General features: G+C 36.9%; 1 protein-coding gene across 1 annotated transcript in view; it reads left to right on the top strand.

Moving 5' to 3' along the window:
* Positions 1–22152, top strand: part of uxs1 (UDP-glucuronate decarboxylase 1) — a 53364-nt gene extending 31212 nt beyond the window's left edge. Inside the window, exons 8-15 of the mRNA XM_026272322.1 lie at positions 44–103; positions 2859–2980; positions 7318–7437; positions 7802–7845; positions 18319–18379; positions 20866–20923; positions 21002–21105; positions 21397–22152. Coding sequence (XP_026128107.1) covers positions 44–103; positions 2859–2980; positions 7318–7437; positions 7802–7845; positions 18319–18379; positions 20866–20923; positions 21002–21105; positions 21397–21528 — 701 coding nt within the window. The 3' untranslated portion in view covers positions 21529–22152. The remainder of the gene's footprint in view (positions 1–43; positions 104–2858; positions 2981–7317; positions 7438–7801; positions 7846–18318; positions 18380–20865; positions 20924–21001; positions 21106–21396) is intronic.
* Positions 22153–22424: the final 272 nt, after the last annotated feature.

Raw genomic sequence — 22424 nt, 5'->3', positions numbered from 1 at the left:
TTTAACAACCGATTTGCTCATGTCTCTCTCTCTCTGTTCACAGGATTGGCCAAGCGAGTCGGAGCTCGTTTGCTCCTCGCCTCCACTTCAGAAGTGTATGGAGGTAAGTGTACAAATGTCTCCATTTAATGCTGGCAGTGATGCAAAGGGGGCACTAAATAACGAGACATTTAGTGGATAAATAAACACACCTACACTTAAATTGCTGTGCTCCTATTGGTACTTCATTTGAATTCATTAGAAGTAGTTACACTGCAGAACAGTGACCCTACATTTCTGACAAATCTAACAGTGTGCCCCTGGTTTTTGACATCAGAGACCTGTAGTCATGAAGTTTTAGCACTTTATATGTCTGTACCAAGGAGTGCTTCAGTCAGTGTGAGTGTGCATGAGTCTGGAATCTGAAAAGATTTTGGTAGAGGTTGAACTTTATGACTATTCTATGAAGTTATAAAGAACCTGATCCCAGTTGTGAAGAATGGTGGTGGAAGTGATGTTCTGTAGTGGAGGCTGCTTTGAGTTCATCTTGAATTACCACACAAATAATGTGGCCTAAAAGGAAATTAACTAATATGGCCGAATTGGCCATGTCGAAAACTGTAGTTTATACAGTTCGGAGGCAAATGGTAAAGCCAAGAATGTTTTTTCCAAGTCACAAGTCTTGAGGCTAAGGGAATGTCCAGACAATTGTGTTTAAATTGTATTTGATTGATTTTCAATAAGTCACAGAAAGATTGAACAATTCACCAGCAAGTCTCTTTAATAAGCAATTATTACTCACTGCTGAGAGGTTGTGGTACTTGAAACGATTCAACAAGGCCCTTTCTGGTTAATCCAACATCCCTTTGAGATGTTAAGATATTTTTTTTCTTTTTGACCGAAAAAAAGCTTGCAATTGATTTTCTGCAGTTTGATGGTTGGATAATAAGCTCATTTGGGATTTGGGAATGAACACAGATCTCTGTCCATCAAGCGAGAAATGTAGCTTCCAAGTTACATGTGGTCAAAAGTGTTTTGTTTTTTTTTTTTGGGGGGGGGGGGGTTGTTATTTTATTTGCTTTTTAGTATCTTTAAGCCGGACTAATGGCATTCATTACATTGAAGAAAGAAAAAAAATTATATCACTAGAAAATGACAGTTCCATCAATTTCGCTGTTAGGCCTTCAAACTTCATAAGAGCTATTTTTTCTTCATGATTGTTGCTTTTAAGGATTGTCTGAGTGTACATAAAAAAAGCAATCCTACTTTCACACCAACTTCTGCTCCTGCTGTCAAAATCTGCCTTTTTACATTAATTGAATTGGATTGAAATCCAGTAAAATCACTTATTTGTATTGTTTGTACCTTTGGAAACTCTATAGCTAAACTGAATTAAATTGGAACCGTTAACAATTAACTGTTAACAACACAACACTTTAGCCCATGCATTTGCTGAAATATAGTTGCAAATGTGGCCTAGTCAAAAGAAAAGCTATAGAGAACAAATTGTTTAAATACATTAGAAAGTATATGGCTACATGAAGATTGCAATTTAACCTGATGAAAGGAGGAACAAAGGAGTAGAAGAACATGGTCAAATAGGGAGGTGGACTTTTTTATGGAAGTAACTGCTGTTTCAAGAACTGGAAATCTTGACTGTATGAAAGACCTCATTGATTTATATTAGTATGAGACCTTTGGCAGAAGTTTTGATCTCTTTGGTGCATAGACTTTGATTATTGGACCTTCCAGCAGGCAACCATCACAAAATACCCATCCAAATGTAGTGAAGACTGGTTATAGATTGTTCTTGAGTGGCATGTTCAATCTCATCAGAAATACTTGGAGAGATTTGAAGAGAGCAGTGGCAACATTACAATCAAAGATTATCTAGAAGCTTTTCCAAGTAGGGAATGAACCAGAATTGCAATAGAGAGGTGACAGAAGCTTGATAGCACCTGGTGGTTATAAAGAATGAATATGGCTTTTGGGGGTTGTATAATTTTTACATGAATTTTTGGAGCAAATTAGATTCATTTATTATATATATATATATATATATATATATATATATATTTCTTTATCATCTTCATTTTTCAACATACTCAGAAGGGTATTAAGAAAATTTCTATACTAGTGCTGCTGCCTTCGTCTAATTGTTTTCATAAAAATGTATTCATGGAAGAGGAATGTTTTGTAGGTCAAGGGGATTGAATAATTTTGATTGCAACTGAACCGTTTTGATTTCAGGAGTCATCCATACAGATTACAGAAATTAAATCCCTTCTACAGCTGCCTTTCATTTGTTCGGAATATAGTGTAGTTTGTTGATCTGGTGCAGCTATTATGTGTAAGTGCTTATTGTCATCTCTTATGTCCAACAGGAAACCACACAACCACGATTTCATGTGTGACTGGAATTTTATGAATGGGGTGTGGATGGGGAAGATCCCTCAGAAATAACAGCTGTGTACAGCAGTCTAATCTAACAGGCTGTTTCACAGCAATCCCCTCATGCATTAGTCTGACATAATCTCAGTAATTTTGACACCAGTGATTTTTAAAAGCTAAAGCAGAGGGAAGAGGAAGAGAAGGTCTTAGGTCCTCTAGAATCACTTGTGCTATCTAGCGGTTTCTTTATATTTTTCATTGAATCATCAGCATGAAATTTAATGTCAGATCAAATGTTATGAAACTTTGTGTGTATTTATGATTTATTACCAAGTCTTTTAAATCATGTATCTATTTATAGTTATGTGGCCATAGAAATGCACTGCACCATTTATATATATTTTTTTGCATTTGGCTGACTTGACATTATATTGTATTTCTCCTTTGGGCATTGTATATCATAGTTGTGTGTTTGTGTCTTCAACCAGACCCAGAGGTGCACCCCCAGAATGAGGAATACTGGGGTCATGTGAACCCTATTGGCCCCCGGGCCTGTTATGATGAAGGGAAACGTGTTGCTGAGACAATGTGTTACGCCTACATGAAACAGGTATGAGTGAAATTAGATGGATTTCTGTATTTGATTTTTTTTTTTCATCCAGCCCTCGAGGTGTATTCATATTCTTTTTCCAGTCTACTCAATATTCTTTGCTGTCACTTTCTTATCCAAGCAACATAACATAAAAGAATACGTAATGTCTGAGAGCCAATTATAATTGGAGGAAGACTCTAAGAATATATGTAATGTAATGTAAAGTCACACACTGAACTTAGACCTCCAAAGCCATGGAGGATTGAAATAATGATGTAAGAATCTCTCACATTGTTTATACATCAAAGGGCTTAAATTTCTATGCTAGGAAGAGTCACAAATAATTGTATTTAAAAACAAGGCAGCTTGGCAACCAAAAGCGTGGATAGATGCACAGTTTTTGATGAGAAATTACATGTATAACTGAAATGCTGAGCCAAACCATTAGCAGCATTTTTAGATGGAAACAGTTTGGTCTTGTTCCCCAAGTATGCATGAATTTGTGTGTGAAATCTGCATACAAACATGTTTAATGGACAAATTATGATTCACCAATTACTTTCATACTAAAATCTAATGTGATGAATAGATTTACGTTCTCAGTTGTCATCAAACCATATTGTATTTTATGCAATATTAAAAACACAGTACCTAATTCTCATTTTTAGTGGCTAAATACATTTAGATGAAATAGATCTTGGGCTGTGTTTAGTTGACACACAGGAAAGATCACAATGATCATCTGGCTCTCTGGTTCGTTGAGACACGTTAATTTCCTGTCTGTGTCTTCTTGTTAAACACTGTGATCTGATTGATTGGCACCAGCCTTTGCTGCAGCTGATTTTATCCGTTTTTCTTCACTTTGTGTCAGTCTCAAATTTTCTTTATCATTTTCATTGTCCCTTCAGTACATGCATTGTCTCCGTGTCACCACATGAGAAATGCTCCCTCACAAGTTTGATTTGAATATCATCAGTGACATATGGCATCTGGCATGTCCTTTTAAAACCAAATTCAGTGACATTTGAGAAGGATAAAAGCGGTTTGACAGTTATTTGAAATAACAGTCTGCCTTATGTTCAGAAGATTATTTGTTCCCTGTTTACCACCTTTTATGCAGGTTGAGGATAACATGCCAGTTTTGATTATTTTTGTTTTGCATAAAACACAGCCTAAAGGGATAGTCCACCCAAAAATGAAAATTTGGTCTTTCAGTCTGAGTCTTAATGTCAAAGTGTTTTGTTTTTGTTCATCCAATGAGAGTCAGTGGTCACCAAAATACTTCATTTATCAAAATTCCTCCAAATATCCTCTGGTGTTTTCCGCAGAAGATAACAAGTCAGTTTTCATTTTTGGAGGAGCTATCCCTATAAAGCTATGTGTGTATTTCTGTTTGATGAAAGGATGAGGTTGTAGTGATGAAAGGCTGTATTTCCATTAATCCAACTTTAGATTAGTAATGAAAATCATCAAATCCAGAACTTAGATATGAACCGTTCTCTTTTCTGTCCAATGCCCTCCTCTTGATTTATTGTCATCTTGTTTATTTTTTCTCCCGTTTCCTACACAAAGCGAATCTCCTTTTCATATTTATCAGTCCACCCATCCTAGCTTCTGTCTGAGACATTATCATTGGGCTGGTGGAGGTGCTTTATCAGTCCACTGCATTCATTTATCCTCAATTAGATTTAGTCTTCCATTCATGCACTTCCTACCATTCACAGCAATTGACTTTCCTATGTATCTAATTTTGCTTTGCTTTCCGACTCTGGAAAGACTCTGTTCGCTTTTGACCTCACATTATTACTCCTTTGTGATTGATAGAGTTACATTTACAGATAATATCTCCGCTTTTACAATGTCAAAAGCATACTTATTAAAGTGCTTGATATAGCCTACGTAGTTTAAGTGAATGAATAAAGCCGTTTAAATATTGATCTGGATACTATGTGAATGTTTAGAGTACATGTAGTACGGGAGCAGTACTTATTTATTTGCTATTTACTAGGAGTACACAATATTGAAGAAAAATATGATATGCCACAACTTGTTAAAAGAGGGGTGCATAAACTCAGCCTGAGATGAGATCAGGAAATGACTTGAGCTTGAACTTGGTTTGCGGTTGTGCTGTGCATGGCCCACTTGTCTTACCGGTAGAAAAATTGGTAACACACTGCCTTGTCATCGCAACTAAAATAGTGCTTGTGTTATCACACAATAGGCTTGCAATCAGGCTAGCACTTCTCCTTGTTAAAAAGTCTGCTTGAGTCGTTATGTGTAGTCTGGCGTTTTTGCAGCCCATCCTTCATTTATAATGCTATTCATGAGAGTTTTTTTATGTTTTTATTCAAGTCCACAGAGATAATTATAGAACTACTGGACCTAAAAATCCAAAGATTCCTGTTAAACTTCCAGGTTCTCTCTCATACGGTTTCAAGGCCAGTGTTTGATGCAGGCTCAAGTACAGGTTTTTTATGTAGCTCATATCATATGAAATATTATCCAGTTGTAAGCGGTATTATTTTCATGCCTCATATTAAAGCTGTTAATTCAGTTAAACAATAAATTATTTATAAAAAAAACACATCAACATTCATAAAAAAATATGAATTGTAAATTTTGATGTAATGGTCACTTCCATTAAAGTTTTTTTTTTTTTTTAACTATGTTATTGTAGTTTGTGCACAAGGGAACAGGGGTAAGATTGACAAGGTAGCCTGTCATTACTTTTATTATTAACATCAACATGCATTAAAGCTATAGTTCACCCAAAAATAATTTACTCGTACTCGTGTTGTTCCAGACCTGTATGAATCTTTCCTCTGTGAACTGAAGTGAAGAAGATATTTTGAAGACTAAATTTATTTAGATTTATTTGTGTTGTCTCTTCTGGATTAAAAACAGGCATGAGTCAGAGTAATTAAATGTGACTTGTAGTCCTCATGTACGTCAGCAGTCTCTTATAATAATTTTAGGATTCTATTGATAGCCTTATAAACAGAATCAAATAAAAGTTTGTTCGCATGAGATGGTCATAAGTCAAAGTTCATTACCAGGGCAACTGTTTACGTGTCCGTGTTTGAATGTGTTTCTTGTGTATGACAAATATCAGTGCACACGACAGGTGGCAAAACTGCAAGAAAAGTATGACATGTACATAAACATCAACTTGTGTGTGTTTAATTACACATTATTTTGCGGTATTCTATTTTTGGGATATTTATATAGGCTCTGTTGTCATTTCATTTGTAATATTTCCCCTTTAAACCGGTATAGAATTTCATACTTTATATAATTTCACAGTATATTACGATCCCTCATAACCAGTCTTTTCTGTTTTATTTTACAATTTATTACTGCGATTTTTATAATCCTACTGTTAAAAATACCTGGGACTTTCCCAAAATTACCACTATATGGAGTCCGCTATATATTTTTGTTGTTGAATATGGGCCTGTAGATGAGAGTGATGTAGTAATGTTCACTGTGTAGATATATCTGAGAGAAACCTGATTTGATCTGATTTTCACCAGTAAGAAAAAAGTGTTTTAAAGCTTGTTGTTTTGCAGAACATTACAGTTATATATGACATGAGAATAAGGCCTGAAGTTAGGAAGAACATTTAAGGAAAATGTAATTATATTTATGATTTTCTTTTTTTTTTTTTCAAATCTGGTCTGTTGTGTAAAAACACCCCTGGCCAAATCCCCCCCAGGGGCATTTCTTCCCCCCATTGATAATTACTGTAGTTACCATGATATATGACCTTATAGCAAAAAATTACCTCAACTTAGCACCAACACCTCTGAAATATGTGTGGGCCACATGCTTCTTAATAAGAGAGTTTCAACCATTTGGACAGGTGGGCCAAGGAAATTTGATGATTAATGTCACATTGGCTTGAAATTAGATGTTGTCTGTCACTGTGATAATCACAAATGCCATCCATACTTGATGTGAGTGTGTTTACAGATCGGCCCACTTATATTTGTGTGCTACTGTCAATAAAGCAAAAGGGCAAACAGACCAAATACTACTACATTCTAAAAAATAATGCATATTTTCCAGTCCAATTGTTTTGCTGCTACAATGTTTTATTTTTATTTTTTTAGGAAGGAAATTAAGCATTTTTATATCTGACGCTAGACTACTAATGGCAATGTGAAGATATCAATATCATGATCTCATGTATGAATGCAGTATTTTCAAAATCAGTGTCACTCTAGTACATTTTGAGCTTCAGCTGCATATAATGCTGAAACCCATAAACCTATTGCTGCATGTTCTCTGAATAATTAACACTTGCAGCTGAACTCATTGTGTTAATGAAGTTGGCATCTGTCTGTGTCACACAGGAAGGAGTAGAGGTGAGAGTGGCTCGCATCTTCAACACCTTTGGGTCTCGCATGCACATGAATGATGGGAGAGTGGTCAGTAATTTCATTCTGCAGGCTTTACAGGGAGAGCCACTGACGGTAAGACCCACTGACCTTGTTAAAATAATGAACCATATACAGTGATGATTACACCTCCTAACTCTAAATTACTGCTTCGACTCATTTCAGCTTCACACAGACACACAAATGGGGGTTACTTCAATATGTAGCCTTGTGAAAAAGTGGGGCATCCACACAGAATGCTGTCTTTTTTCTTACCTATCGAAAACTTTTTTATTATTATGTTGTTCAGATGGGCTTGAAAAAAAACTTTAATACATTTTGAATAAAAATTTTTTTCCTATGGCTAATTTTAAATGAGCACAGATTTTTTTCTAATTTTTTGCATAACATCATGTGCTCTGATGTATGATTAGAATTCTGTTTGTTTTACATTTTTCAGGTTTACGGTTCAGGTTCTCAGACAAGAGCTTTCCAGTATGTGAGGTAAGCACTGATAAAAAAACGAAATACATCTGTGGGTGGCTTTTCATTTGTTTTGTATCTAGAGCACAGGAGGACACATGCAAAAGTAGACTGGTACTATGAAAATACAAAAACAACAAAATATGGAAGTATAATACAATGATTGGCTGATTTTTCTGCCATTTTGAACAGTGAATGTTCATACCGTCCACAAGTGGATTAAAACAAAATGATCTGTGAAAGATGTTTTTAAAGTTAGCACTTAAAGCATGGAAAATAATAAATTAGCTTGTTCTTTATTAATAGGCAGTGTTACAAATTTGAAAAACAAAAACAAACTATACTTCCATTAACAAAGATTTATGTAACATCCATCTGTCCCTTTTTTCCCGTTTCCATCTGTTTTCAGGTCGCCTCTAGTTTTCGGTGTTATTCCTTCTAATGTCATAAAAAAGCCTTTTGATGGGATTACTAATGCTTTCTGGTAATTGCGTTGAAGGTATTTCAAAGGTAGAACTGTTTATATATATATATATATATATATATATATATATATATATATATATATATATATATATATATATAAAGGCTGCAGAGTTGTGTACAGACTGATAATGTGATGGTTCTTTGGTGGAAGCAAACTTATGAGTTATTAAAGGGTTAGTTCGCCCAAAAATGAAAATTATGTCATTAATAACTTACCCTTATGCTGTTCCAAACATGTAAGGCCTCCTTTTATCTTCGGAACACAGTTTAAGATATTTTAGATTTAGTCCGAGAGCTCTCAGTCCCTCCATTGAAGCTGTGTGTACGGTATACTTTCCATGTTCAGAAAGGTAAGAAAAACATCATCAAAGTTGTCCATGTGACATCAGAGGGTCCGTTGGAATTTTTTGAAGCATCGAAAATACATTTTGGTCCAAAAATAGCAAAAACGACAACTTTATTCAGCATTGTCTTCTCTTCCATGTCTGTTTATGAGAGAGTTCAAATCAAAGCAGCTGGATTTCCGGTTCACGAACGAATCATTCAGTTCACCAAATCGAACTGAATCGTTTTAAATGGTTCGCATCTCTAATATGCATTAATCCACAAATTACTTAAGATGTTAACTTTTTAAATGTGGCTGACACTCCCTCTAAGTTCAAACAAACCAATATCCCGGAGTAATGCATGCACTCAAACAGTAGACTGACTGAACTGCTGTGAAGATGAACACCGAGCCGAGCCAGATAACGAATAATAGACTGACTCATTCACGAGTGAAGAACCGGTTGCATCGGTGTTCGGATCACCAGTAGTTCTTTCGGACAGTTCGATTCAATAAACCGGTTGAAGAAAACGGTTCACCAGTTCTTTTGCGCTCAACATAATGGCGTCATTGGCGATGATTGCCCGGATTCAAGCCTTCGGTTTACCCGTGCCCATAACAGACGCTCTGTGTTTCGGTCTGCTTCACGCTGAATCACACATGCGCAGTATCATCGGCTCCTAGGTTCACGAATCGGACGCGTCTGACAGAAACGGTTCTTGACTCGTGAACGAGTCAATGTTTTGTTCGTTATCTGTCTCGGCTCGGTGTTCATCTTCAGTTCTCTCTTCACAGCAGTTCAGTCAGTGTACTGTTTGAGTAAATGAATTACTCCGGGATATTGGTTTGTTTGAACTTAGAGGGAGTGTCAGCCACATTAAAAAAGTTAACAGCTTAAGTCATTTGTGGATTAATGCGTATTAGAGATGTGGACCGTTTAAAACGATTCAGTTCGATTTGGTGAACTGAATGATTCGTTCGCGAACCGGATATCCAGACTGCTTTGATTTGAACTCTCTCACACAGACACGGAAGAGAAGACAATGCTGAACAAAGTCGTCGTTTTTGCTATTTTTGGACCAAAATGTATTTTCGATGCTTCCAAAAATTCCAACTGACCCTCGGATGTCACATGGACTACTTTGATGATGTTTTTCTTACCTTTCTGGACATGGACAGTATACCGTACACACAGCTTCAATGGAGGGACTGAGAGCTCTCGGACTAAGTCTTAAATATCTTAAACTGTGTTCCGAAGATAAAAGGAGGTCTTACATGTTTGGAACAGCATAAGGGTGAGTTATTAATGACATAATTTTCATTTTTGGGCGAAATAACCCTTTAATGGGCTTTGGACCGATCTCCATGTAATATCCATGGAACTGTGGGATTCTTAGGGAAGTGAGACATACAAATGACCAGTGGATATAAATGTGTACATATCATTGTACATATACATTGCATTAAACTTTCACTGCATTCATACATTATATTTTTGTAAGTCTAATGTATACAGGTGCATCTAAAAAAATAATAATATCATGGAAAAGGTCTTTGTTTTTTGTAATTTAAATATAAAAAGCAAACTTTCTTCTTCTAGATTCATTGCACACAAACAGAAATATTTTGAGTTGTAAAAAAAAGTATATTCAGTTTTGAGCTTGATTATTTTGATTAATTTTGAATATAAATACTGGGTACCTCTTGGGGTAGTTTAGAACATGCAACCACAAGTATTGGAAAGACTACTGAATTGACAGTTGTTCAGAAGACAATCATCAACACCCTCCACAAGGAGGGTAAGCCACAGAAGGTCATTCCTGAAAGGGCTGGCTGTTCACAGAGTGCTGTATCAAAATATATTCATAGAAAGTTGACTGGAAGGAAAAAGTGTGGTAGGAAAAGGTGCACAAGTAACAAGGATCACAACAGCCTTGGGAAGATTGTCAGGAAATGGCGATTCAAAAACTTGGGAGAGTTTCACAAGGAGTGGACTAAAGCCGGAGTCAGTGCATCAAGAGTCTCCACACTCAGACCACTTCAGGAAAAGGGCTACAGCTGTCACATTACTAGAATCAAGCCACTCCTGAACCAGAAAAAAACGTCAGAAGCATTTCACCTGGGTAAGGAGAAAAAGAACTGGACTGTTGCTCAGTGGTCGACAGTCCTCTTTTCAGATGAAAGTAAATTTAGCATTTCATTTGGAAATCAATTTCTGGAGTCTGGAGGAAGACTGGAGAGGCACAGAATACACGGTCCAGTGTGAAATTTCTGAAGTCAAAGATGACTTGGGGTGTCGTGATGTTGCTCCATTGTGTTTTATCAAGTCCAAAGTCAATGCAGCCATCTACAGTACCTGGAGATTTTGGAGCACTTTATGCTTCCATCTGCTAACAAGCTTTATGAAGATGCTGATTTTCTTTTGCAGCTGGACTTTATCACCTGCCCACAGTGCCAAAACCACTTCCAAGTGGTATGCTGACCATGATATTATGGTGCTTGATTGGCCATCCAACATGCCTGACCTGAACCTTACAGAGAACATATGGGGTATTGTGAAGAAGAATATAAATAACATCTGACAATACAAAGGAGTTAAAGGCCACTGTCAAAACAACCTGGGCTTCAATAACGCCTTAGCAGTACCACAGGCTGATTGCCTCCATGCCACACCGCATTGAAGCAGTAAATTGTGCAAAAGGAGCCCCAACCAAGTACTGAGTGTGTAACTAAACCTGCTTTAGAGATCATTTCTGTTTTGTAAATCTTTTTTTTTTTCTTTGAGAAAATATTCAAATTTTTTGAGATGCTGAATTTAAAAATGTTCTAAGCTGTAAGTCATAACCATCAGAATTAAAGGAAAACTCTTGAAATATTTCAGTTTATGTGCAATGAATCTAGAATATAAGAACGTTTTCTTTTTTTAATTAAATTACAAAAAAATAAAGAACTTTTCCATGATATTCTAATTTTTTGAGATGCACCTGTATATATGTACTTGCATATAGCTGTACACACCTTTAAAGTTTTAAATGTACTGCATTTCTAATTTTGTGTGGCCTTCATTTTTTTGTGTCAGGAATTTTGTAATTGCCTATTGGATTTGACCATCACATGAATTTAATAATTTGTCCACCTACAGGGAACAGGATGGCAGAAATATTCTCTAAATATATTATAGCGCTGTTTGTATGTGATATTTTGAGTATAATTTAATGAAGCCAGTTTCATCTAGAGGTATATGGCTGCTTTGGCTCCATCTTTAGAAAACCCAACACTCCTGTGGGGTAAGAGATCAGAGCCATCATGGCTTATTTGATGTCTCAGTATCTCAGTAGAACAAACATTCTCCTGGTTGAGCAAAGTTCACTTAATTAGGAGGACTGTGTAATATAACACACGGGATTGACCACAGAATTTTCTATAGACCACAGTCTTAACTGACAGACATTGACTGAGTGTCTGAAGGCTCTGCTCAGCTTTTAACTATCTGTTCATAAATGAACTATTGGCCACCCCACTGAAGGAAGTGTTTTTGGCATTGATAACACTGGGGAGTTCATTAAACTCCTAATTCGGGTACATTCAAACAGCATAATTCAGAGGGGAATGTAGGGTAAGTACATACTTGTAACTCCACAGGTACAGTTCATGGCTTTGCAACATTACCACTCAAAATAGGGTGCATTTGAAATTTAGAGGAAACTTTTCCTTTATACAACCTTTAAATATGTATACAAAAAATCAGGAGTCTTTTTAACAGTTTAAAGAGCCAGTGAGATGAAAATTCTAAGCTTCTTATCACGGTTTATAAATCCTGTACAACAGGTTTAAATCCATCCAAGGTTGAAAAACATTGTAATTTTGTCAAAATATCATTTTAAAATTACCTCAATTCTCAGAGATCCCCAAACGGTTCGCGCGAAGCTGTTCAAAAGATTCAGTTTCCTTAAACCCCACCTTTCGGTAGCATACTGTGTTCTGATTGGTCAACTGACATAGTCAGTTTTGATTGGTTGTTTCGCACACACCTCCACGGTAAACAATGCGTTAGCATCTGTTTGGGGTGATTTATGTCTTATTCCTCTCACCGCGAAGCAAACAGTAAAATAAAAAACTTGAACAGTCTCGCTGCTTTTTCTTCTGTGTGGGTGTATTCAAGCCGCGCACTTCAGTTCTTCAGAATCTGAATAGCGGGTTCAGCGCGGGGGCGCGGTCACATAAGAAGGGAGAAGTGAAAAACGGACATCACGTTGTTTTCATATGGATTACTTTATGACAGAATATCTTCAGCACTTGTTTAGTTTTAAAGTAGACATTTCAAGCTTTCTATAGAAATTTCTCTCATGTCTCTTCGTTGAGTATTCACGGAGTTACACTTCATTTTAATGACGTGTTTGTAAATCAGCGCAGTCAAAGGCTGCAGACAGCACACATACAAAAGGGATTTGTTGTACTGCTCTGGTATTGTGGTAAAAATTAATTCTGTTCTTCTGATCTTCATTCTTTGGCAGTGAAAATAAAACAGACTTGCCTTTACAATTAAAAACACACTGTCTCCTCGACATGATGCTATCACACCAACCTGAGCGTCTGTGTGGGGGGTGGGGCAGGTCAGAGTTCCGTTTCTCCCAAGACGGTAGGCGGAGATTATTATGCAAAGTGTTCCTAGTGACGTGCATAGAGATGGGCAAAAGATTTGAAATCTATAACGACTCGTTTCAGCGATTCAGAGTCGACTCCTTACTTTAGAAGCCAATAACTTTATAAATCGTGTACTTTTTGGTTTAATTACTTTGCACATTGTTTACACTGATGGACAGCTACATCATACACTGTAATCCAGGTAATTTTTGATTTCCCATCTGTGTGGCTCTTTAAGATTTTTTTTTTTTTTTTTTGAGAAAAATGTTCCTGTAGTTAAACTATCAGATCAACATGCACATTTCCATTACCCTTAATATGATCATTCCTCAATGTACTATAACCGCCAAGAAAATCCAAAATCCATTCAAATCCATTGCCATGACTTATCCTAAGAGGAAAATTCCATTTCACAATACTTTTTTTTACTCGACATTTATGAAATATTGCCAAAGTTTTGCAGGTCAACATAAATGTCAACATTACACGGGGAACACCTACTACCAGGGACCCGTTTTTATAAAACAAGTTAACCAAATAAGCCAAGCTTATTTCAGTCTGACTTAATCATCAGTTGATCTGGTTCAAAATAAGTCTGACTAATTGAAATAAGCCCTCATCCTCATGTCGTTCCATACCCTTAAGACCTTTTAAGATATTTTAAAGAATCATTCGATGTAACCCGGATCTTCTTGAACCAGTTGACCAAATCGAACTGAATCGTTTAAAATGGTTCGCGTCTCCAATACGCATTTATCCACAAATGACTTAAGCTGTTAACTTGTTTAATGTGGCTGACACCAAACACTAAAACAAACCAATATCCCGGAGTAATTCATTTACTCAAACAGTACACTGACTGAACTGCTGTGAAGAGAGAAGTGAAGATGAACACCGAGCCGAGCCAGATAACGAGCGAAAGATTGACTCGTTCTGATGCACTTATCTAAATAAATAAAGAAATTGTTTAACCTTGACTTTCAATTTTGAACTTTTAAATATTTGCCTTAGCAAATATTGATTCTGAATTTAAACAAATTGTCATTCAGATAATGTCTGACATTTTGCATTTAAATTGTTTTTAGCATTGTATGCAGATAGGTCTTTCGGACAGCAGAACCTTGACCTTTAAAAGAAGAGCATAGTAAGATCAGAAGAGATGGAAGAGATCATGACGGGCAGTAGATAAGAGCAGGATTAGCCAAACAAACCAGATTAGAAAGTTGTTGTATCACATTTAAAACAAGACAGTAGCACCAAATTAACATACTGAAGGTGTCCCATACAAGCAGCATGTAGTGTCACTCACTGTCCACAAACATGGTACCCTAACCCCATACCATCTTGGCCATCTTATCTGTGATGTTTCTCACTTATCTAAGTCTTCTTAAAATCAGCTTTTTTCTCCTTTGTGGTTTAAGAGATTTCACTGCCTGTTTTATCAATTTTAATGGCATTATTGTCCATATGTAAAGAAAGAAAGATGCAGCCTGAGCTGCTCTTATATACTTACTAGTAAGGTTGTCACAATACCAAATTCCATTAGCTGACATCAATACCCGTGTAATTGCACAATTGTTGTTGCTAGTTTTAATATCAAAAGTTAACTATATATATGCATATGGTCTGGAGGAAAAGACATCAGTCAAACATCACACGAAAGAAAGGATGAGATGATCATAGGTAAAGTGAACTCATACATAAACATGGCACTTGTTTGAAAACTTGATTTCCACAAGCCCTGATATCCCTCTCAGGGTCAGAGCCCACACCGCTCAAGGAGATAACACCGCAGCTCTGATCGGTTTCATCGTAAATATATATATGGTGGCGTTATCTCAAATAAGCAGTGTACACTCAGTGAAGAGTAGATGGACCGGTATGATTGATCTCATGGTGTTATTAAAGGGAAAGAGACCAATTCTCATCTATCATTCCAGCTGTATTGACAGATTAAAGTCAACTCTTGTGGCTCATGTTTGGCGCACATCGAAAAGAAATAGTTCACCCCAAAAATGAAAAAACTGTTCTTATTTATTCCCTCATGTTATTCTAAACTGGTTGTTTGTTTGTTTTTAAACATGGAACACAAAAAGTTAATAATTATAATTATTGGGTGAACCATTCTTATGACTTTGAGTAAATTCTCTCTTTTTTAAGTGTTTGCCTTTCTATTATTAGCAATACAAAGACAGATGCTAAATACTTTGCCATATACCTTTATCATTCAGCAAACACACATCTATATCATCTCAACAACTCTTGCATATCATTTTACAAACCTGGCAAACTTGGAGAATCCAGCTGTTAGATCTTCTGAAGTGTGAAACTGTAGTTTCTGCATTGGATGGGAACAGGAGAATCCCCATTTCAAACTTTGCTGCTCAAGCCCTTCTTTTATTGTAAAACTGTGGGGATTTTTTTTCACCCATTTTGTTATTTGCCAGTCTAAAATTTTGACACTGATGACTGAGAATAACAATACCTCATCAGAAAACCTTTTCTTAATTAAGCCACAGGTCTAATTCATGTATGAAGCGCAAATGTGCAAGCAATGTTCACACTTTGAAAAACCACTAACCGCAAGTAAAAGTAATGGTGATATTTGACTTAACATGACTGTTTCTGTCAACCCCCTCCATGCTTCATGCAAGAGTGTAAAGCACACAGCTTGAGAAGAGACCTGATAAGAGAATGTTCTTTATGGAGCACAGTTTTATCTGCACATAATGCTATTCACATTATACTGCCCTATATAATAATAAATTAATAACTGCCTTGCACAATATGAATCTCTACGTGGCAGCACTCAGCTCTCTGCTCTCTTTTATAAATTCATGTCAGGCGTTCACTTTTTTAGACCTTTATTAATTGTTAAACACACATGATGGAGAAAGATGTTAAGAAATATAAAGAAATATTTGAATATCATTTGATTGTAATGCTTTCCAATCAAATGTGATGATGTAATGTGATAACTGGCAATGAGTCTTTCACATCGCCGTGGAGGAATTTTGTCCCACTCTTCTTTGCAGAATTGTTTTAATTGAGCCACATTGGAGGGTTTTCGAGCATGAAAGGACTGTTTAAGGTCATGCCACAGCTTCTCAATCGGATTTAAGTCTGGACTTCAAAACCTTAATTTAGTTTTTCTTGACCTGTTCAGAGGTGGACTTGCTGTTGTGTTGGGGATCATTGTCCTGCTGCATAAAGTGCTCTTGAGCTTGAGGTCACAAACTGACAGCCAGACATTCTCCTTCAGGATTTTCTGAGAGAGTGCAGAAATCAAAAAGTTAAACTTTAGTTGCATCAGTCCACAGAATATTTGCCCAAAGGTCTTGGGGATAATCCAGATATTTTTGGGCAAATGTAAGATTTTGTACTGGACTCTGCAGATCATAATCGTGTGCATCTATTGCCCACATACAAAACCTTTTTGAGGAGAGAAAAGGTGCAGATAAAGGACATTAAAGTCTGGGATGCAGAATCAGTGCTCTGCCTGCAGGAATGCTTTATTAGAACATGCTTCTACAATCCTGTGGTGATGATTCGGATCACTTTGCTGATGTAACATACTCATATATTTTGCTTTCTGTAGAAATATGATTATTCCCTGTAAACCTGTTAAGGTTTACCCTAATAAGAAGCCATGGGTTATCAAATCTGTTAATTTCAGCATACAGAAAAAGAAACCGGGAGTACCCTCTGATCTGCATATAGCCACTGAGGAACTTAAAATAGAAATTCAAAAAGCAAAACAGACTTACAAATCTGAATTGGAGAATAAAATGGCAGCAAATAATCTTGGCTCAGTCTGTGCTAGTTTGAAAACTATAACAGCCTTCAGAATATACAGATCAGCAGCCAGGTTGCACCGGAAGGGTTTAATTCACCAGTATATTGTATACCAGACAGTTACAGCGGATGACTAACTCAATTCTAAATGATGACTCTCATCCTTTGAACAATCCTTTTTTCCCTTAAATAATCATTTTAAAACTGTATTTTGTATTTACTTGCATAATATTTGTATAATATAAAAATTTGATTGATCTGAATCTTAAAAAAAAAAAACTGGAAGGGGACAAAAATCTTTTCACGGCACTGTACGTACACCACACATGCACACACGCATGCATGCATGCATAAATATATATATATGTACACACACACACACACACACACACACGTATACATTGCCACTTGAAAGATTGTGAACCCCTTGCAGAATCTGAGAAAATGTAATTTTAACAAAATAAGAGATCTTCAAAAGCATGTTATTTTTTTATTTAGTACTGTCCTGACTAAGATATTTTACATAAAGGATGTCTACATTTAGTCTAAAAGACAAAAAAAGAAAGGAAACAGCTGAAATTATTTAAATAATGTAGGAACGATTATAGACCGATCCAAAACTATTATTTGTAAGTAACTAGTTATTTTTACAACAAACCATTTGTCTACGCTGAACCATTACTGTGTCAAGCAGCAAAACTGTTTCACTTGACACAATAATGACTAATCAAAAGATTTTTGACAATCCATACAGTTACAACGAGTGGCATCTTGGGCCAGTGAGATTGCACAGTAATACAAGGTCAAGTGCTTAGTTTAAAAGCTCTTAAGCATCATGATTTACACTTGACCTGCACTGCATTAGACTGAATGGACTGGATGTGTGCTGAAAATCTTACATTGAATTGAAAATCTGTTGTTGAATCTGAAGCTTTAAATGGCTGCGCTGGTGTGTTAGTGAGATCTCTGCTGCCCCGCTGTGTTCATGCCCACACACACTGAAGGAATTCACATATGTGTGTCTGAACCCCCTGAAGAGAAAATCAACTGTGACTCATTCATACAACCAGATTTGCAGATTGCCAAAAGCTTATATTGAATAATGAGTTTAAATAGTTTATCATTTTATTTCCATTTCATTAATTTGCTCGTCACTTCAGATAGTCATAACATCTGCATTGTTCTTTCCCTGTGCTTCGTCCTGATGTCACATACTCTGGTTTAGTTGTTTCTGTTTTCCCCAGTGATCTGGTGAATGGCCTGGTGTCCCTGATGAACAGTAACATCAGTAGTCCAGTGAACCTGGTGAGTTTAGCATTTGCCTTCAGGCATTATTCACACAGTGAGTTGTTATAGTACACTGTATATGTATAAAATAAACTGTTAATATATGATAAATAGAAACAATTCAGTAATTTGGGGTTTAGGCCTGGTTTTCAGTTGTACTTTAAGGTGGAATGTCTAGTTATCATTTTCTTAGAAACTGAGAAGGAAAAACTTCCTAACTGAGGCATCAGTACAGGTTTATTGTAGTTAACATAACTTTCAAATAATTAACTTCAACTTCAGCTAGTTATAGCTATATATATATATATATATATATATATATATATATATATATATATATATATATATATATATATAATTAGTTTTATATACAGTTTTTAATAGTGTTACTTCACAGCTATACTATTGACCGTTGTTATAGTAATTAATATTAAACAAAACGCACACACAGGCAATTTGATCATTTGATTACATGAAAATATGTTTGTCATGTTTACACAAGTACATTTATGCTATATGAACTGGATAACTATTATAAATCTAAATCTCTCCTCTTTTCTCCTCTTCTCTTTTCTCCTCTCCTCTCCTCTTTTCTCCTCTCCTTCTCTTTTCTCCTCTCCTCTCCTCTTTTCTCCTCTCCTTCTCTTTTCTCCTCTTCTCTTTTCTCCTCTTTTCTCCTCTCCTTCTCTTTTCTCCTCTTCTCTTTTCTCCTCTCCTCTCCTCTCTACTTCTCTTTTCTCCTCTCCTCTCCTCTCTACTTCTCTTTTCTCCTCTCCTCTCTACTTCTCTTTTCTCCTCTCCTTTCTACTTCTCTTTTCTCCTCTCCTCTCCTCTCTACTTCTCTTTTCTCCTCTCCTCTCCTCTCTACTTCTCTTTTCTCCTCTCCTCTCTACTTCTCTTTTCTCCTCTCCTCTCCTCTCTTCTTCTCTTTTCTCCTCTCCTCTCTACTTCTCTTTTCTCCTCTCCTCTCTACTTCTCTTTTCTCCTCTCCTTTCCTCTCCTCTTCTCTTTTCTTTTCTCCTCTCCTCTCCACTTTTCTCCTCTCCACTTCTCTTTTCTCCTCTCCTCTCCTCTTTTCTCCTCTCTTCTCCTCTCCTCTCCTCTCCTCTCTTCTCTTCTCTTCTCTCCTCTCCTCTTTTCTCCTCTTCTCTTTTCTCCTCTCCTCTCCTCTTTTCTCCTCTCCTCTTTTCTCCTCTCTTCTCCTCTCCTCTCCTCTCTTCTCTTCTCTCCTCTCCTCTTTTCTCCTCTTCTCTTTTCTCCTCTCCTCTCCTCTTTTCTCCTCTCCTTCTCTTTTCTCCTCTCCTCTTTTCTCCTCTTCTCTTTTCTCCTCTCCTCTCCTCTCCTCTTTTCTCCTCTCCTTCTCTTTTCTCCTCTTCTCTTTTCTCCTCTCCTCTCCTCTTTTCTCCTCTCCTTCTCTTTTCTCCTCTTCTCTTTTCTCCTCTCCTCTCTACTTCTCTTTTCTCCTCTCCTCTCCTCTCTACTTCTCTTTTCTCCTCTCCTCTCTACTTCTCTTTTCTCCTCTTCTCTCTACTTCTCTTTTCTCCTCTCCTCTCCTCTCTTCTTCTCTTTTCTCCTCTCCTCTCTACTTCTCTTTTCTCCTCTCCTCTCTACTTCTCTTTTCTCCTCTTCTCTCTACTTCTCTTTTCTCCTCTCCTCTCCTCTCTACTTCTCTTTTCTCCTCTCCTCTCCTCTCTACTTCTCTTTTCTCCTCTCCTCTCCTCTCTACTTCTCTTTTCTCCTCTCCTCTCCTCTCTTCTTCTCTTTTCTCCTCTCCTCTCCTCTCTACTTCTCTTTTCTCCTCTCCTTTCTACTTCTCTTTTCTCCTTTCCTCTCCTCTCTACTTCTCTTTTCTCCTCTCCTCTCTACTTCTCTTTTCTCCTCTCCTCTCCTCTCTACTTCTCTTTTCTCCTCTCCTCTCCTCTCCTCTCCTCTCTACTTCTCTTTTCTCCTCTCCTCTCTACTTCTCTTTTCTCCTCTCCTCTCCTCTCCTCTCTACTTCTCTTTTCTCCTCTCCTCTCTTCTTCTCTTTTCTCCTCTCCTCTCTACTTCTCTTTTCTCCTCTCCTCTCCTCTCTTCTTCTCTTTTCTCCTCTCCTCTCTACTTCTCTTTTCTCCTCTCCTCTCCTTTCTACTTCTCTTTTCTCCTCTCCTCTCCACTTCTCTTTTCTCCTCTCCTCTCCTTTCTACTTCTCTTTTCTCCTCTCCTCTCCTTTCTACTTCTCTTTTCTCCTCTCCTCTCCTTTCTACTTCTCTTTTCTCCTCTCCTTTCCTCTCCTCTTCTCTTTTCTCCTCTCCTCTCCACTTTTCTCCTCTCCACTTCTCTTTTCTCCTCTCCTCTCTTCTCCTCTCCTCTCCTCTCCTCTCCTCTCCTCTCCTCTCTTCTCTTCTCTTCTCTTCTCTTCTCTTCTCTTCTCTTCTCTTCTCTTCTCTTCTCTTTTCTCCTCTCCTCTCCTCTCCTCTCCTCTCCTCTCCTCTCCACTTCTCTTCTCTCTTCTCCTCTTCTAGGGCAATCCAGAGGAACACACTATACTAGAGTTTGCACAGCTTATTAAGAGTCTAGTTGGTAAGTAGAAACTTTATAAAATTGCAAATGAGGTTTTAGAATCTCTGAATAAATTCACGCCGCTGATTGTCTCCTCAGTGAGCCGCAGTCATATTCAGTTCCTTCCAGAAGCACAGGATGATCCACAGAGAAGACGGCCAGATATCCGCAAGGCCAAAATGCTTCTGGGCTGGGAACCTGTGGTGAGCATCATGAATATTAGGACAGTTTTACCTAAAACTTTGTGTATGTAGATCTTTTTTAAAAGATTTACTTTTATTTACCACATTAAATTTGTTCCTAGTAGTAATATTAATAAGAATTATAGAATTTTTCTGAATATTATAAATGATTTATATTAATAATCAGGAATATTAATAGGTCTAACTGTAGGCACATTTACATAGTAAATGAGTACACTCAAATATGGTTGATCCGATCATATTTGTAGTCGGAGCAGTCGGTTTAATAAGATGTGATTTGTGTGTTTGCAGGTGCCACTGGAGGAAGGCTTGAATAAAACCATCCAGTACTTCAGCCGAGAGCTGGAGCATCAAGCCAACAATCAGTATATACCCAAACCCAAAGCTGCGCGGATGAAAAAAGGAAGACCCAGACACAACTGATGAATTGTGTTGATCTCAGGGATGCTGGGATACTGAAGGACCTTAGACGTCCAGCAGCCATTTTATGGCGTGGGTTTCCCGCCTCCCGCTTTCAGATCCATCTTTTTGAGAAGAAAAAAAAGAGGAATTTTTCTGATGTTTTACCCAAATGTTTTGAAAAGCAGCTCAGGCAGAGAGCTGTCTCTAAAGAGTTTGTTTTTCAGTCAAATGTGCCTCAAAGATATCCGATTTACAGACTTTGCCTTGCACTTTGGTTTGTCAGTCGTCTGTCTGTTATTTAAAGCAAGCTTAGATCTTCGTGTGCATTTTTGTTGTGTTTACATTCTGTGCCGTTTTAATTGATGTGATCTATTTTTTTATCGTCGTCAAAGCTAGCGTAGAAAATTATGGAAATTAGCGATTGCAAACTATTTAAAGATCTCGAATGTCTGGTCTGGAGCAGGAAATTTGAGAACACGGATGAAAAAAAAAAGCTTTGGAAAATGTTCTTTCTGCTTTAAACTTTGTGATGATTTTGGGCAAAATCTGCTGTTACCTTTGTGAAACTTCATACAGAACTTTGAACCTATAATTGACTTCAGGTGAAAATATTTTAATAAAATATTTACTGTGACTTTCACTGTATTCTGTTTTTAATCTCACTTTCTCTGCCCTTCTGCTTAATGAAAAGTGATTTAACATTTTTAGTGTATTTATCAAATTTTATTTTCTCTCTGCATTCCCATTTATATCTCTTTTCTCTGTTCACTACTGATTTTTGTCCGTGTTGTGTCGGCAGACATTTTTGGTTTGTTGACAGTGCATTTATTTGATAAAAATTTAAATTAAAACAATCATATTGTGCAATGTTAATACAATTTAAAATAACTGTGAACACATTTTAAAGTGTCATTTAT

Source organism: Carassius auratus, chromosome 9, assembly GCF_003368295.1.
Source record: "Carassius auratus strain Wakin chromosome 9, ASM336829v1, whole genome shotgun sequence".
Lineage (NCBI taxonomy): Eukaryota > Metazoa > Chordata > Actinopteri > Cypriniformes > Cyprinidae > Carassius > Carassius auratus.
Note: the sequence above shows the minus strand (reverse complement) of the source record. Positions and strands in the feature narration are given on the sequence as shown.